Genomic DNA, 18,259 nt, shown 5'->3' on the forward strand with positions numbered 1-18,259 from the left:
CGCAAGGAGGATGAACCAAGCACCCAGAACACTGCCTGTCATCTACAGACCACAGAGCTAACTGTCACAGCACAAAGTGACAAGAACACCCAAGCTCCACAGTCAACAGTTGCACACCCTGAACGAGACAGCACAGGTCCTCACACCAGGTACCACAAACACAAGGTACCAGAAAATGCTGTTTTGACTACCTGCCTTCGCAGCGAGCTACACAAGACCGGTCCTCACCACCCACCGATCGTCACACCTGCCCTGATGCCAACATTCCTGGGCAGCCTTGTCAAAAAGGGGGTGGGCTGAAAAGGAGTCAACAGGGAAGACCTGATCGACACAGGATTAAACCTGACGGTGATCTCATCTCACCTTTTCAAAAGACTCCAATTTGAAGCTAAGAGACAAGATCGAACTCTTACACCTCAAACTTATGAACTGAATGTACAGGTGTACAGACAGAATGACATCCAGTTTGAACAGGTTGTTTCCATTCACCTGACAATCGTTCCGATGAGTCTAATACATCCCATGTATGTCCCACCAATGAACACTCATACATTGCTCATCGACAAAGACCTGCTAGAACACTTTGACACTTTTCTGAACTTCAAACAGCTAAAAGACTTTGCTCAAGTGCGAGAACCTTTTTCTCTCCAGCCACACAGGTTGCTAGAGCCAGACTGTCAGGTCGCAGAGGTCACGGGAACTCCCACAGAGCCAGACGGTCAGGTCACAGAGGTCACGGGAACCCCAGCAGCCAGCCATGAGTACAACGCCCTAACGACAGGCCCAAGTTCAAGCCTCTGTACCTTAGTCAACAAACAGGGTACGGTGGTACCAGCTTACACCAAAGGGGTCGCTGTTCAGCTCAACCTGCAATGTGGTCAAACCTTACACCACACGCTGGGTTTCTTCCAATCCTCACCTGAATGTGTGGAACTCGGACTCACACTTGCAAACAACAAGCATGTCAAACACCAACACCTGTTCCAGCAATGTGATAACATCACAAAAACACACAATGTGATCGGGTACTGGAAGAAGGCAAAAGGACACTCGAAGTTACCAAGTCTAGACAAGGACTTTAAAGATCACACTGACACCCTTGCCAAAATTTGCACACTAAACAACATTCTGTGGTCACTCCCAACCCTCCCACCCACATTCAAGGTTGAAGTGATTACACACAGCATAAGAACTTTACTAGCTAAACTGCCTACCTCAGAATCACTTACGCTGGCTCCGTTGTCTACACAGACCAACATAGCGGACATGCGTGCTTCTGAAAACTCGATAATGACTTTGCTTTACCACCTCTCAGACCCCTCCATCCACCCTGGCAACCAGTCTACAGTCACTGACAACCAAAGCCCCAGACCACTGCATGATACACAAACCATGCTGCGTGCACAGAACAATATTGTGGGTTGTGCACCGTCTGACATCACAATGCCAGGGCTTGTAATGCCACGGAGCAAAAGGGGGATAATGCCAATATATTTCCATGACGCAGCATGTGACAAAACACTGAAGCAAGCGTCATGCCAGCAGCAAGATGTGGCAAAACATGGGCAAGGGCGAGCTAAACCCAGTCGCCGCCCACTAAGCAAAGAGGCTGCCCTGTCCAACCAAAGACAGCCCTCATTTGTTTCTTTCTCCCCTTTCTCTGTACCAGGATGCTGCTGTGGTTTGCCGTGCCGTGCTGTCAGCCAAAGAGAGGACAGCTGCCACCGAGAAAACCGCTGAGACTCCTGACTACCGATGACAGGGCACACTACCCCAGCACTGTAACCGAATACAGCTGTACAAGGTTCCGATGGAGAGAGGACTCCCTCACTCACACTGAGGCCGATGTCAAACACATGTTCAGCCAACATGAGAAAGTGACTGTTACACAAATGGAGTTAAGTGGACACCACCACCGCTCCAAACAGTTCCCGGGAGCTTTGATTAGAGCCGCTGCTGCCGCCAGAATGTTTAACATTGTTATGTCCAGTGTCAATGCAGCGAACCAGACTGTAAACTCCTTCAAACCACGGTTTACTGTCTTCCAGAAGAACTTTACCCAGACTCAGCTGTTTACAGCATTAACAACAGACATGCTGTGGGAGGTTAGCTCCTCCAAAGACAGCCTAACCACGAGTAAAACCCCACTATACATGATACCCTTAAGCCTTGTGTTAACTGTGCTGTCTTATGCCATCACCATGCCAGCTGACCTGCTACAAATACACCTGGCCAACTCTCTGGATAGCGCCTTCCAACCCCAAACAGAGAGTGAACGTGCTCCTGAACCAACCCATCAGCGAGTCAAGCCAAGTCTACAGACCTTAAGACATTGTCAGTGTCAGGATGTGGAAAAGCAACACCCACCCCAAAACACACATTCCAAATGTGGTGGCCTACCACGACAGCGACACACAGCTGTACCTGGCCCCAAACATGCACATGTGTGCTTTGTCCAAAGACATTCATTATCTCTGCCTTAGCAAACCCTTCCTCAGACACAACTCTGAAGGAATCTGCGAGCTGCAACCCTGGGTCAGCGATACGCGCTGCTCTGCCAAAGCCAAGCCTCGTACACAAGTCACAGAAACGCAAGCAGAGATTGTGGGTAACAGATGGCTTGTCAACACTCCTGTGCGCTCAGCTATGCTGACCTACGACCAGCATGACACCGCCACCCATGCCAACCTGCTTGACCAAGTACTGAAAGGTACCACCCAACACATTGACATTACTCCTGTCAACACAGCCCTCCAAGCATAGCCTCGACAGCCCGTTCTGAACCCGTCATCTGCGGTCCGAGTCTGGACTGCTCCCGACACTGCACGGTGCATCTCCACCGTCATTGGTCCCGCCCTGACTCTTGGCGTGACCTTCATCCTATACAGGATACTCAACGAGATGCAAACCTCTACAGCCAAACTCACGACAACTGTGGCTGGAGGTCTCCGATGGAATCCCCGGAAAGGGGGTGCCAAGTCAAAGACAACACCGAACCTCACCAAGCTGAATCCTCAGCTCCAGGAACCACCTGCCATCTTGAACCACCTGCCGTCATGATCCACCTTTCATCTGCCCATAGTGATGATTGCCGTCCGATGATGTCCACACAGGGACTTCATCCGACGGAAAAGGGGGAGATGTAACACTAATGAGCTGATGGTATTTCAGCCATCTGTTCCATACTAGTGAATCCTGACTCTTAACACATTCGGAACTCAAAAGACCAGAACGTGAGTAAAAAAGGACCTTCGTTGTTTACATAATTCACCATTTTGGCCGCCCTGAAGTCGGCCACATCCTGCCTTGAGTGACAGTTATTTACGACAAGAAATTCCAGAGTCACGTGGGCGAGCCTCAAAGGAGAAATGAAAACCCCCAACCAAATTCCTGAACACAAAGGAAACCTTTCGTAGAAGTTCCTTACTTTCATTATGTTATTAATAATATGTATTTTGAATATGTTTTGTGTGTACAATGGTTAATCCTTGTTATGCGAGGATTATAATTTTTCTAGCGTATAAATTGGAATGGTTTCTCCTCACCAACTTTCTCAAAGAAAGCCATGTGCTGCAACCCCCAGTCCCTTGCAGCTCGTAAAATTTTACGACCACACAGGACAGGAAACCTAATCCTTACAAAAGAATGGTAAAATGTACTCAAATGTAGTCTTAATGTGTATATTATTGTTTTTGCGGTGCATTAGAGGTTTCCCATATAAATTGGGACTATCTGCAGTGTTATCATGTGTTAATCAAATCTTTAAATGTGTGTAATTCTGCATTTGAATGTAACTTCATGTTTTGATCATTTATATATATTGTTTTTAGTATCTGTGTGATCGTCATGTTTTGACAGACCCATTTATCTAGAGCAAAGTAATGAAAAATTTATTTAATCTGGAATTACGAACTTGCTAGAATATCCCTGATGAAATCGGAGAAGCCCTAAATCATCAGGGGGTTGTCTCCACAGAGACAAAGGAACTTTTCCCTCCGCTTCAGATCGCGGACGTTCATTGGCTGTTCCCTCGAAAGGAGGCGTGAATCATCTCAAGCTATAAAAGTCGACCGAACAAGGTCCGCCCTCTCTTTTTTTACGCTGACTCCCTTCCCTCCTGCATCGACCCAGGTCGCTCCCGCGAGTCCCTCGGCATTTCGCACGCTCTTCTCTTCTTCTCGTTCTTCGTTCTCGGACACGCTGCTCTCCTGTGCGACCAAGGCCGCGCTCATTTCGCCGTCCCCCTCAGCACAGGGACTGAGGAAAGGAAAGCCATTTTCATGGCTCCTTCGGAAGCTTTCGTTTTTGTTGTTTGTTTTCTTTTCTTTACTAAGTTTATTCAACTATTCGCCTCTCCACACAAGGAAGACGAATTCTGGAACATTGTTTGTTGAACCTTTCAAATACCGCGCGAAGACAGAACAAAGGTCCACGTGACTCCACGCTGACGCCAAGATCCAGCGCAGCTTACACGCGTGCAGTTTTCAAAAGGACCAGCGCACAAAGCGTCACAAAAAGACCACGCTCACGCACGAATGGGCCATGCAAGTATCACTTTTCTATGGAGATTTAAATGCTGCTTTAAAGTGTTGCTATGATTTGAGTTGTGTTGGCTTCCAAAAAGGTTACTGACTGATTTTCATACCTGAGCTCATTCTGTGATCTCTCTCGCTTTCTCCATTTTCTCTCTCTCTCTCTCTCTCTCTCTCTCTCTCCCTCTCTTAACCTCAATGGTTACATAGTCCATTTGTCTTATTCAGTTTTACATGACCAGTTTTTTTATTATTAGGCTATTATTTTATTACAGTTCCATCAACTAATGCACAAATCGTTATAGAATTAGGCCGAGAAGGGTGGGCATATCTTCATTTTGAGCAAATGCAATATACGTCTGCCTGTTTTGTCGTCATGTAGGACCAGCACTGATCCAAATGTCTCATTCATCCTAATCAGTAATGCTGTTTTCCAGGTGCTGAAGCTGAAATATGAGGCATGCTATAGTTTGCCCTTTCGGCGGATAGGAGAGGAGGGCGCAATGAGAGACTGGCGCGTCAGCAGCAGGAGCAGCAACAGCCACAGCTGCCACAGCACCCACCTAGTGATTTTGTTTAAGTGCATGTTTTTTTTTCTTCCACGTTGTGTTTATAGCCTGTGCGTTTTTTTATCCATTAATTATGTGTATGTTGTTGACTGTGTTTTGTGTTAATTGTTGACTTTGTTGTTCATTTTTTATAATTAAAATATGAATTCGTGGTCATTAATTCTGTGTTTGTTAACTTTGTTCACGTTGTTTTAGTATGACAAAAATGCCGAAAATAAGGCAAAAGGTCAATCCAGTTGTCGCTTTACTCCCGTTTATTCAGTGTTTGTAATAGGGTAGCAAAGGCGCGCGCTGGTTTGTATATTATATCTGACGTCACGCAGTAGTAGTGAAGTGAAGTGAAGTGACATTCAGCCAAGTATGGTGACCCATACTCAGAATTTGTGCTCTGCATTTAACCCATCCGAAATGCACACACACAGAGCAGTGAACACACACACACACACTGTGAGCACACACCCGGAGCAGTGGGCAGCCATTTATGCTGCGGCGCCCGGGGAGCAGTTGGGGGTTCGATGCCTTGCTCAAGGGCACCTAAGTCGTGGTATTGAAGGTGGAGAGAGAGCTGTTCATGAACTCCCCCCACCCACAATTCCTTCCGGCACGAGACTAGAACCCACAACCCTTCGATTGGGAGTCCAACCCTCTAACCATTAGGCCACGACTTCCCCTGATGCAGGGTACGATAGAGATGGTCAGTCGGTTGTCTGGACTGCTCCCGACACTGCACGGTGCATCTCCACCGTCATTGGTCCCGCCCTGACTCTTGGCGTGACCTTCATCCTATACAGGATACTCAACGAGATGCAAACCTCTACAGCCAAACTCACGACAACTGTGGCTGGAGGTCTCCGATGGAATCCCCGGAAAGGGGGTGCCAAGTCAAAGACAACACCGAACCTCACCAAGCTGAATCCTCAGCTCCAGGAACCACCTGCCATCTTGAACCACCTGCCGTCATGATCCACCTTTCATCTGCCCATAGTGATGATTGCCGTCCGATGATGTCCACACAGGGACTTCATCCGACGGAAAAGGGGGAGATGTAACACTAATGAGCTGATGGTATTTCAGCCATCTGTTCCATACTAGTGAATCCTGACTCTTAACACATTCGGAACTCAAAAGACCAGAACGTGAGTAAAAAAGGACCTTCGTTGTTTACATAATTCACCATTTTGGCCGCCCTGAAGTCGGCCACATCCTGCCTTGAGTGACAGTTATTTACGACAAGAAATTCCAGAGTCACGTGGGCGAGCCTCAAAGGAGAAATGAAAACCCCCAACCAAATTCCTGAACACAAAGGAAACCTTTCGTAGAAGTTCCTTACTTTCATTATGTTATTAATAATATGTATTTTGAATATGTTTTGTGTGTACAATGGTTAATCCTTGTTATGCGAGGATTATAATTTTTCTAGCGTATAAATTGGAATGGTTTCTCCTCACCAACTTTCTCAAAGAAAGCCATGTGCTGCAACCCCCAGTCCCTTGCAGCTCGTAAAATTTTACGACCACACAGGACAGGAAACCTAATCCTTACAAAAGAATGGTAAAATGTACTCAAATGTAGTCTTAATGTGTATATTATTGTTTTTGCGGTGCATTAGAGGTTTCCCATATAAATTGGGACTATCTGCAGTGTTATCATGTGTTAATCAAATCTTTAAATGTGTGTAATTCTGCATTTGAATGTAACTTCATGTTTTGATCATTTATATATATTGTTTTTAGTATCTGTGTGATCGTCATGTTTTGACAGACCCATTTATCTAGAGCAAAGTAATGAAAAATTTATTTAATCTGGAATTACGAACTTGCTAGAATATCCCTGATGAAATCGGAGAAGCCCTAAATCATCAGGGGGTTGTCTCCACAGAGACAAAGGAACTTTTCCCTCCGCTTCAGATCGCGGACGTTCATTGGCTGTTCCCTCGAAAGGAGGCGTGAATCATCTCAAGCTATAAAAGTCGACCGAACAAGGTCCGCCCTCTCTTTTTTTACGCTGACTCCCTTCCCTCCTGCATCGACCCAGGTCGCTCCCGCGAGTCCCTCGGCATTTCGCACGCTCTTCTCTTCTTCTCGTTCTTCGTTCTCGGACACGCTGCTCTCCTGTGCGACCAAGGCCGCGCTCATTTCGCCGTCCCCCTCAGCACAGGGACTGAGGAAAGGAAAGCCATTTTCATGGCTCCTTCGGAAGCTTTCGTTTTTGTTGTTTGTTTTCTTTTCTTTACTAAGTTTATTCAACTATTCGCCTCTCCACACAAGGAAGACGAATTCTGGAACATTGTTTGTTGAACCTTTCAAATACCGCGCGAAGACAGAACAAAGGTCCACGTGACTCCACGCTGACGCCAAGATCCAGCGCAGCTTACACGCGTGCAGTTTTCAAAAGGACCAGCGCACAAAGCGTCACAAAAAGACCACGCTCACGCACGAATGGGCCATGCAAGTATCACTTTTCTATGGAGATTTAAATGCTGCTTTAAAGTGTTGCTATGATTTGAGTTGTGTTGGCTTCCAAAAAGGTTACTGACTGATTTTCATACCTGAGCTCATTCTGTGATCTCTCTCGCTTTCTCCATTTTCTCTCTCTCTCTCCCTCTCTTTCTCTCTCCCTCTCTCTCTCTCTCTTTTATTTGGATTCCGTTATGTCTTGTATAAAGGTTACTGTCTGTATTGTCGTACGCATATTTACTCTGTGTGATTTGTAGTTTCGATGTATCACTAGTTGAATTATTAAAAACCCTATATTCATGATTGGCTTGGACTCCACCCCACTCACATTACGAGTCACTGAAAGGTCTGATCTTTAGCTACAAGCTTTAAATTTAGAAACTAAATTTATCATAAGGATAGGATAATGTTTTCATGGCCAGAGAATATTTTTCCTTGAATTATAAGGAGTGATAACTTTATTGACAATTGATAGGTCAACAGTGGTTTGCTGGACAAACCACTGTTTGATTTGCAGTAATTTACAGTAAGAGATATCACAATAATTGATATGAAGAATGGAATATTGACATATTAATGAGTAAGTTACAGTGCCCTGTAATTAGTTATTGGTATAGACAATTGAGCTATTTTTCATAATCAATAAAATTAAATGTAACTGTCATCTGAGATATATATTAATCATATTCCTGATTAATTATTCAAATTCCCTATATATCATTTGAGTTAATTACTATGTAAAACTCATTGTTGTTACACTGGACTTCAGTGTGACCATCAGAATGAAAACAAAACAACTCTTGAAATATTTCAGTTTGTGTGCAATGACTGTAGAAAATGAGAAAGTTAGCTTTTTAGAATTAAATTACAAAAAATAAAGATCTTTTCTATGATATTCTAATTTGTTTTAGATGCACCTGTACTATCATCTATGACTGAGCTGGTGATTTTTATGGACTGAAAAAAAATTGACTGCTGGACAACTATTCTGCCTTATTATGTGATAAAAAAGTGTTTGTAGTATATAAACAAATCATTATTATTGGTTATTGCCCAGCAGTTATAGATTTCTAAGCCAATTAAAGGAATTATAGAAAAAATTCAGAAATAATTCTGATATTCTGCTGCTTAAAAAAAAGAAGAAAAAAAACTTGTATTATGATAATGTTGAAAACAGCTAAGTATATATTTTTTTAAGGTTTCTTTGATGAATAGAAAGTTCAAAAGAGCAGCATTTATCTGAAATAGAAATATCTTGTAAAATTATGTCTTTAACATCACCTATCTAAATACAAGTATTAATTTCTATCATTTATTAATGAGAATTAAACTAAAATTATAACCCCAGTTCCACAGACAAGGCTTAAGCTAGTCCCAGACTAAAATGCATGTTTGAGCTGTCTCAACTAAAAATATCTTGCTCTGACATATATTAAAATATGTCAGTGTCATTGTTCTGTGTCAAGATGCACACCTGTAATGTTTTCTTCTAAGGCATTTTTGTAAAAGTTGCTTAATATCTCAATTTAACTAAGGTCTAGTCCTGGCTTAAGATAAACCCCCTTTGTGAAACCGGGCCATAATGACTAAGCTTTTGAATGATATAGTGTATAATGTTGCAAAAGCTTTTTATTTCACACAAATGCTGATCTGTGGATCCTTCTATTCATCAAAGAATGCTGAAAAAAAATAATCTGTTTTAAATATTGATAATCATTGATAATATTAGACTGATTTCTGATTAATGTGAAAATTCACCTTTGATCACAGGAATACATTACATTTAAAATATATTCAAATAGAAAACCGTTATTTTAAATAGTAAAAATATTTCACAATATTACTGCTTTTGCTGTACTTTGGATCAAATAAAGGCAGGCTTCGTGAGCAGAAAAGACTTCTATTGAAGCATAAAAAATCATTCTGTTAAAAAACTGTTAACTAGTAGGCTATATAAATTACAGAAATATTATATCGTAATGTTTATATGTGTGTTTGTGTGTGTGTGTGATTTCTGTGCCCCTCACATCTGAAAAGATGGCTACGTCCCTGCTTGACTACAGAAGCAGATACTTCCAAGTGTATGCTCATTTGACACCCCAACTTAAACAAAGGGATAATAAAACTGCACCATTTGTGTACATATGAAAAAGAAGACGAAAACACACGTGTATCCAGTGAAAAAAGTAAAGACATCACATGATGAAAGTCCAAATATTGGCAACATATCGTGAAAAAAAAAAAAAAATCTGGATCCTTGAAGTAGATCGCCATTCACATTGACATACTGCTCATGTCTGACTGCTACTGCATCCAGGGGCTGGACTGTGCAGAAAAGGAGGGGCTGATTTTATAATCACAGAAAACACCGTTTTTGTTAAATGGAGTGCCTTAAATTATGTATTATGGATAGCCAAACGGCGAAATTAACGGCGTTTTGGATTGCATCAATAAACGCCGATATTAACGGCAGTTCTGCTGTGAAAACGCGTAATTTACGCCGTCTGTGCTACAAAATGCCATATTTTACGGCGTCTTTTTGTCTTAAACGCTGTAAAATACATCTGGTTGATGGCGAATTGTGTACCATTCGGCTGATGGGAAGTTCGATTCTTTTCCGCGAACCGGTTCTTTCGGACGATTCGATTCAATAAACCGGTTGAAAAAACCTGTTCAGCGGTTCTATTACGCTCTACGTAATGACGTCATTGGCGATGACGTAATGGCGTCACGTCTATCAAACATTCAAATATATAAAGTCAGTAATCATAACTTTAGTTAGTTAAAAACCTCGTAATCATGAAGAGTTTACATTTTAGTTTTGCAACAACACCCAAATACAGTAGCAGCAATAATGTGCATATGAGGATTTAAGATATAAAGTGAATAAATTAGGTGTCATCAGCGCAGAAACCATGATCCACTTACTAAACATAATCCATTGCGACGTATTTGTTATTAAATGAATTTACGTTTCACCAGATTGCCCTTCATCCAAGCCCTCGGATTACCCGCGCTCATAACATTAGCACAGAATCAGAATCAATCACCAAAAGAATCTTCGGTTCAGACATGCTGTGAGTCAGAATCGCGCATGCGCAGTATAATCAGCTCCTAGGTTTTATCGGATGTGTCCGAAAGAAATGGTCATCATTAACTATAAATACAGTACAGATATTTCATACATCATCCCTTATTCCTATTAAACATAAGAGTCTTTAGAGTCTTAATTATTGTCCAACTTCCCTGAAAACCCATTTGGCCTATACATTATATGCAATATACGGATTGGAAACATTCATCTAAAAAAAAAAAAAAAATCAAAATAAAATATAGTTATTTTATCACACTTTCCGATGTTTAACAAAATAATTAAAAAATTACACGCATGCGCAGTATCATCAGTTCATCGGTTCTCAAATCGGACGCGTACGACAGAAACGATTCTCGGGTGAGTGTACTGGTGATCCGAAAACCGAAGCAACCGGTTCTTGACGCGGGAACGAGAATCAGCTCATCTGCTATAGCGATATGAGTGTAGCACAGAATAGACCAATTATAGGATAACCGAATCAACTTTTTAATATCATAACATATATTTGCGCTAATGTGCTGAACTTTGAAAGTTAGTCTTAGCGATGTCCAGACGAGTAAAAAAACTTTTTGCGCATTTTAATATGCTTGCCTAGTGCCCACCTAGCCTAAGTGTCGGTTACGTTCAATAAAAAAAACACACATGGCTTGTTTCTCAAGTCCAAATTTCATTTTTGAACTTGTTTGAAATGGATTGAATCATTATGTAAAATAATCTTGGAGATTTCTGAATTGCCTAAATCATAAATGCAACCGGTTGAAGCCTGCAGCAATGTTTTTCTTTTGTTATGGCAGTATAGCCTACTCTGTATATATATTTTTTGAGAATGTTGCACTCCTGTTGCTGTTATTCTGCACGAAACTTCATGCCAATAAATAAGAAATATTGCTGACTTGTGCGTTTCCAGCGCTCTCTTTACGTTCGTCCGTTATTCGATGTTGAAAAAGGAAACGTCTTTTTTTTAGACACGGAAAATCGATTCAATAAACACTTATGTCTTAAAAATCGAAAATGATTTTTTTCACAAAAGTGACAGCCATAGTAGTAGGGAGATGAGTGAAGTAGCCTACTTTTACTCGCTAAGAAGTACGAGGATAAACGACATACAAAAGAGGATGACAATCGATCCTTACCGCACAGATTTCCATTGATTCAATTCTTCCAGTTTTGACGTCTTCGTAAAACAGCATACACCAGCAATAATGCCTTCTGTTTATTCTTCTTATTCTTTTTATTACTAGGCCTAATTGGGGCTACGTCTTAACCTCAATGGTTACATAGTCCATTTGTCTTATTCAGTTTTACATGACCAGTTTTTTTATTATTAGGCTATTATTTTATTACAGTTCCATCAACTAATGCACAAATCGTTATAGAATTAGGCCGAGAAGGGTGGGCATATCTTCATTTTGAGCAAATGCAATATACGTCTGCCTGTTTTGTCGTCATGTAGGACCAGCACTGATCCAAATGTCTCATTCATCCTAATCAGTAATGCTGTTTTCCAGGTGCTGAAGCTGAAATATGAGGCATGCTATAGTTTGCCCTTTCGGCGGATAGGAGAGGAGGGCGCAATGAGAGACTGGCGCGTCAGCAGCAGGAGCAGCAACAGCCACAGCTGCCACAGCACCCACCTAGTGATTTTGTTTAAGTGCATGTTTTTTTTTCTTCCACGTTGTGTTTATAGCCTGTGCGTTTTTTTATCCATTAATTATGTGTATGTTGTTGACTGTGTTTTGTGTTAATTGTTGACTTTGTTGTTCATTTTTTATAATTAAAATATGAATTCGTGGTCATTAATTCTGTGTTTGTTAACTTTGTTCACGTTGTTTTAGTATGACAAAAATGCCGAAAATAAGGCAAAAGGTCAATCCAGTTGTCGCTTTACTCCCGTTTATTCAGTGTTTGTAATAGGGTAGCAAAGGCGCGCGCTGGTTTGTATATTATATCTGACGTCACGCAGTAGTAGTGAAGTGAAGTGAAGTGACATTCAGCCAAGTATGGTGACCCATACTCAGAATTTGTGCTCTGCATTTAACCCATCCGAAATGCACACACACAGAGCAGTGAACACACACACACACACTGTGAGCACACACCCGGAGCAGTGGGCAGCCATTTATGCTGCGGCGCCCGGGGAGCAGTTGGGGGTTCGATGCCTTGCTCAAGGGCACCTAAGTCGTGGTATTGAAGGTGGAGAGAGAGCTGTTCATGAACTCCCCCCACCCACAATTCCTTCCGGCCCGAGACTAGAACCCACAACCCTTCGATTGGGAGTCCAACCCTCTAACCATTAGGCCACGACTTCCCCTGATGCAGGGTACGATAGAGATGGTCAGTCGGTTGTCACGCAGTTAGTATTCAGTATGATAGAGATCATCGGTCGGTAAAATTATAATTGTGAGTGACACTTTCCTCAGCGTGTGCGTGAATGAGAAAGTAAGTAAATCTGCTGTATTACTCGTGATATTGTATTTCTTGGACAGCCGTTATTTCTGATGTTCGATATGGATGAGAGTTAGGAGTTTAGGGGTCGTTACACGACCGCTGTGTTAATTATATTCACGTTTGTACGTTACTTTCTAGCTTCGGTCCACCTGACTCAGTACGTTGGGTTAAATGGGTCACATCGTGTTCAGACATGTTTATACTTTATTCAATACTTGTTGTTATGAATGTTAAGTACTGTGGCTGAGTAAAATATGAAGTGGTGTTAAATATCATTATCTGGACCGCTATTGATGCTTTAAAGTATATAATAGAAGACAGAAAGTTCTATCTACGTTATTGATAACTTAATGCATGGTAGAAAATCTGAGAAGTGTCTGAATCCTTTCTCTCTGCTTACATTTTAGGGTTTAAGAGATATAGTCATATTCTGACTACTGTTTAATTTATGTTTGTAATGTTTATTGAATGAGTGTTGAATGAGTGTATGCATATGTTTCCTTTATTCATTTGTATTTGTTCTCTCTTTATAGAAACCACACTAGAAATTACTCTCACCTTTAAACTCACTCATACAAGAAAGAGGAGGAATAAACAGAATAATAAGAATTATCTCTCCGCTCTTCATTTCATACTCTGGAATATTTGGCCTTAAGTGGTGTTCTGGCCGACACACCTGAGTGAACCTGGTGATAAACCCAGAATTAGCACCTAGACTGAGTGTTTAACCATTATCTTCACTTCACCAGTGGTGATTTAAGCGGATTCGTAACACATCCGGCACAGCTCCGGTAGGCGGATTCATTTCACGCACCCGTTACGTATCTGTAACGGGATGATCGGGCGGTGCTGGATCGGCGCTGGCACATATCCGCAACAACCCCAAAAAAACAGACCAGAAACGGCTTCGGCCCGATGTGCGTTTGGACTCAGTAACGAGTCCGTGAGGCGGATGCGTGCCAGACCCAGCTCTATCGTTTTGCGGTTGAAAATGATTGCGGCCCTGTTCCGTGACAGCGTCCAGTGGCTATCTGGGTCGGTTCTCAAATCGGACACGTCCGACAGAAACGATTCTCGGTTGAGTGTACTGGTGATCCGAAAACCGAAGCAACCGGTTCTCGACTCGAGAACGAGAACTGCTCCAGCAGTGGGCGTGTTCGTTCATTGTTTGGGCTCAGTGTTCATCTTCAGTTCGGTCTTCACGGCAGTTCAGTCAGTGTACTGCAGGGTCGGCCCTGACCAATTTGCTGCCCTAGGCAAGATTTTACCTGGCGCCCCATGCATCACAGCCCATTTCACCCTGTCATTGTGTTCATGATTTAGCATGTATATATATATATATATATATATATATATATATATATATACACACGCACACACACACACACACACACATTACAGCAGAACTGTTTCCAACACTCATAATAAATCATCATATTAGAATGATTTCTAAAGGATCATGTGATAGACTGGATGTCACATGTGACACTGAAGAATGGAGTAATGATGCTGAAAATTCAGCTTTGCATCACAGAAATAAATGATAATTTAAAGTATAATAGATAGAAAACAAATTATTTTAAATTGTAATAATACAATATACATTTTTTCTGTATTTTTGATCAAATAAATGCAGGCTTGATGAGCAGAAGAAACTTCTTTCAAAAACATTAAAAATAGTAATTTTTCCAAACTTTTGGCCTGTGTATCCCCCCAAAACTGCACAACTGTAGAGTAAAACATTAATAAAAAAGTGATAATAAAAAATGCGTCTTAAAACTGACATGATTGTACAAAATCACAGTCTGGGGACTCAGAACTCAGAACAACTGCTAACATTAATTTTAAGGTAAAAATAACTGCCATGAAATTATAGTATCTTACTCCTATGCAATAAATTGTTCTTTCACTACATCTCTTTACCTCTGTCTTTATCCTCTTCTCTTCTTTTTGGCACTGTATCTATCGCAGACTATGCTCATTTATAATGTGTCATGTAAATTCGGCCTTCCGTCACAATCAGGAAACTTTCACCGTGTATAGAACTGGCGCGAGCTGCCAGGCCCGTTTCTACGAGCTGTGTGTTAACAAAAGCAGTGCTGTCTACGTTGGATGCGGCGTCGGGCACGCTACACAACAAATTACCAACAACTGATCGTGCGCGCGCTCTGTTTCTGACACACTTCAAGCACTCGATGGGCGGGGGAAGATTGAAGTGCGGGACTTTTTTTTTTTCTTTATTTGGTAGTATTTCGAATTAATGGTTTTTAAATAGTAGCCTATTATTAAAAAAATATGAAAAAAATAAAAAAATAAAAATCACTCGTTCACTCATTCTGGCACCCCTATGGATGAGTGGCCCTTAGCATTTGCCTATACCGCCTATGCTGCGTGCCGGCCCTGGTGTACTGTTTGAGTAAATTAATTACTCCGGGATATTGGTTTATTCTGACTCAGAGGGAGTGTCAGTCACGTTAAAAAAAGTTAACAGTTTAAGTAATTTGTGGATTAATGCTTATTGGAGACATGAACCGTTTCAAACGATTCAGTTCGATTTGGTGAACTGGTTCAACCGGTTCACTAAGAAGAACCGGTTAAATTGAACGATTCGTTCACGAATCGGCCATCATAGTCCGCCTTCCATAATACGTTCAACGACAGCGCCAAGCGCTTCGCGACGCCCTCGTGTAAATGTACAGTAAGACAATGTATATGCTACATAATACAGACATAAACTATATTACAGTGATATTTAAAACGTCTGCAATTACTGTGGAAATAATCGAGCTTTTGGGGTTATTCATGGTCTGTAGTAATTTCACTTTTTAAAATGTATTTTTATATTCGATGGTCGAAAGGTAAGTAGAGTAGACTATATCATCTCATTGTAACACGTTTTTGAAAATGCTTAATAAAGCATACATTTCCTTGATGGGGATTTTACAGAGGAAGTCACTTCCTATTTCTCGCAAAGGGTCATGGGCGATAAATAAAAAGCGGATATAGAGCTTAATTAAAAGCCATGTGTTTGATTAGACAGTGTGCAGTCTGAAGAGGAGCTCGCCTGTCTGTGTATCATGAGCGTGAGTTCTTTGGAGGTTTATTTTATCACTGTGGGTTTATATTAAACATGTATGGTTATATGGTCTACTTAATCACTTTGATTGATTGTGTATTAGCCTTAGGGTACTTGCACTAATTTTAAAGTTGAAGCACAATGGACCCATATTGAGTTGTTTGTTGTTTTTAGTATTACAGACATTTATCCAGTTCTTCTCTAATTATACAGTTAACAAGTAGACTTCATGATGCCTTTGTCCAAAATAACCTTGGCATGGTTATTATAATTCTTATTGAAGAAAAAGCTTCTGTTTCCTTGGCCGATCGACTGGACGAAGTTGTTATTAAGGCAGGTTATAAACTGAATTTGCTTTTTCTGGATATCCACACAATACCAACGATTTATTGTTCCTTTTTTACGATTGATTGATTGGTTTGCAGTTTTAATTAAGATTCCCCACTGCAAAAGTGGACATTTCTTACCCATATAGAATTGTATTACTACTTGTCAGGAGCTGCATAACATCGAACATAAGAATGTTGCCTTAATATTACGGGCAATTGAACATCTCATTAGTAAAGATGAAGACTGCATCCAGAAACTTGTTCATCATGGCTTGGTTGTGAAGATAAGTATATTTGTCTAATTCTGATTAAAATAAACCTCTAAGTTACTGGTCAGTATGATAATTTATAATCTGCTCACTTTTTAAATGTTGAATTGGTTTGAGATTTCGTCAGAGCATCTTAAAGGACAGCACAAACCACCTAGGGACGCCATGACTCTCATTGAAGTTTTCTACGAGGTTGCCATGGTAATACTTTTTTTTTCTGTTATACATTTTCGCTATAGATCTCTCTATACACACATACACACACACACAAACAAGACTCACCCCCCCCACCTCTTTTTTTTTATTTTCTTTTTTTTTTATATATATACAGGGACTGTGTCAGATCACAATTGCAGGTGACCCATTTGAAGATTTGTATTAATATTATTTTTGTATAGTGTATTAATTATTTATAATTTGGTATGGTTCAAAGGCAGCAATAAGATCTTGGATATATTTTTGTTGCGGTTTGGGGCTGTTGTTTTGGATTATGAAGTGCCTTTCAGTCTGCGTCTAGAGGTAATTGTCATTTAAACTATTGATTAAAAAAAAAAAAAGTCTGGTCAAAATATTTACGCTGTCAAATAATTTTACATCATTTGCACTCAGGCCATCAGAACCATAAACTCTATGTTGGACAGCAGTTCCAAAGATATAAGGAAGAAACTCTGCCAGTCAGATGACCACTTCGGGCTCTTGCAAGTATTCAGCACAAGTTAATTGCCATCATAGAGTAGAGTGGTTGCACACACATTTACACTTCAAATGAGCAACACAAGCAACTTATTGCAAGCAAGGCTGCGCTCTAGTGGACAACAGATTTCTATAGGACACAAACAGACCGAGTTTTCATTAGAACAGGGGTTCTCAGACCTCTTCAGGAAGTATGCCCTGCACATTTTGTTTGTCTCCCTCAATGATCACACCTGATTCATCTCATAAGATTTCGTTGCAAACACTTGCCTTGTCATTTCTTACAGAGAGGACTTGGCAAAAGCATTGACAGATATTGGTGGTAAGCAATCAAATTTTTTCCCAAAAATAATTTAGCGTTTTTGTTTTTGATGCAGTGTTCATATTGTAGGCTTATATATGATGCTGTCACTAGATTATGAAATGCAGGTGGCCATTTCTGAAGCTCTCTGCAGGATGACACCAAGGAAACTAAGAGAAGACTTTGCTGGCAAATGGTTCCGTTTCAGAAGTTTTGCTTCAGCTTTTACTTCAATCCGTGACAAAGATTTTGAAACTGTATGTTCAGGCATTTCATTTTCACTACTCAAATCACTGGAACATTTTGGTTTTAAACAGATTGCAGGAATTTGAGTTTTCTGAGAATTATTATTTTTTATTTATTTATTATTATTATTTTTTTAAGGACTGTAGGACATTTCTGAATGAACTTAATGGTTATTTTGGCAACTCAAGAAGGTATAATTGACTTTATTATAATGCAGGGTTTATCCAGTCATTGCTGTCTGTAAAG

General features: G+C 40.9%; 1 protein-coding gene across 1 annotated transcript in view; it reads left to right on the forward strand.

Annotated features, from left to right (window-relative positions):
- The window catches only part of sycp2l (synaptonemal complex protein 2-like), a 57,794-nt gene that overhangs the window by 20,453 nt on the left and 19,082 nt on the right, over positions 1-18,259 (forward strand). Inside the window, exons 2-11 of the mRNA XM_052542424.1 lie at positions 16,132-16,182; positions 16,389-16,508; positions 16,672-16,788; positions 16,873-16,974; positions 17,105-17,129; positions 17,207-17,292; positions 17,383-17,475; positions 17,758-17,788; positions 17,882-18,024; positions 18,152-18,204. Of these exons, the coding sequence (XP_052398384.1) occupies positions 16,132-16,182; positions 16,389-16,508; positions 16,672-16,788; positions 16,873-16,974; positions 17,105-17,129; positions 17,207-17,292; positions 17,383-17,475; positions 17,758-17,788; positions 17,882-18,024; positions 18,152-18,204 (821 nt within the window). The remainder of the gene's footprint in view (positions 1-16,131; positions 16,183-16,388; positions 16,509-16,671; positions 16,789-16,872; positions 16,975-17,104; positions 17,130-17,206; positions 17,293-17,382; positions 17,476-17,757; positions 17,789-17,881; positions 18,025-18,151; positions 18,205-18,259) is intronic.

This window comes from Carassius gibelio, chromosome A24 (assembly GCF_023724105.1).
Source record: "Carassius gibelio isolate Cgi1373 ecotype wild population from Czech Republic chromosome A24, carGib1.2-hapl.c, whole genome shotgun sequence".
Taxonomy (NCBI): domain Eukaryota; kingdom Metazoa; phylum Chordata; class Actinopteri; order Cypriniformes; family Cyprinidae; genus Carassius; species Carassius gibelio.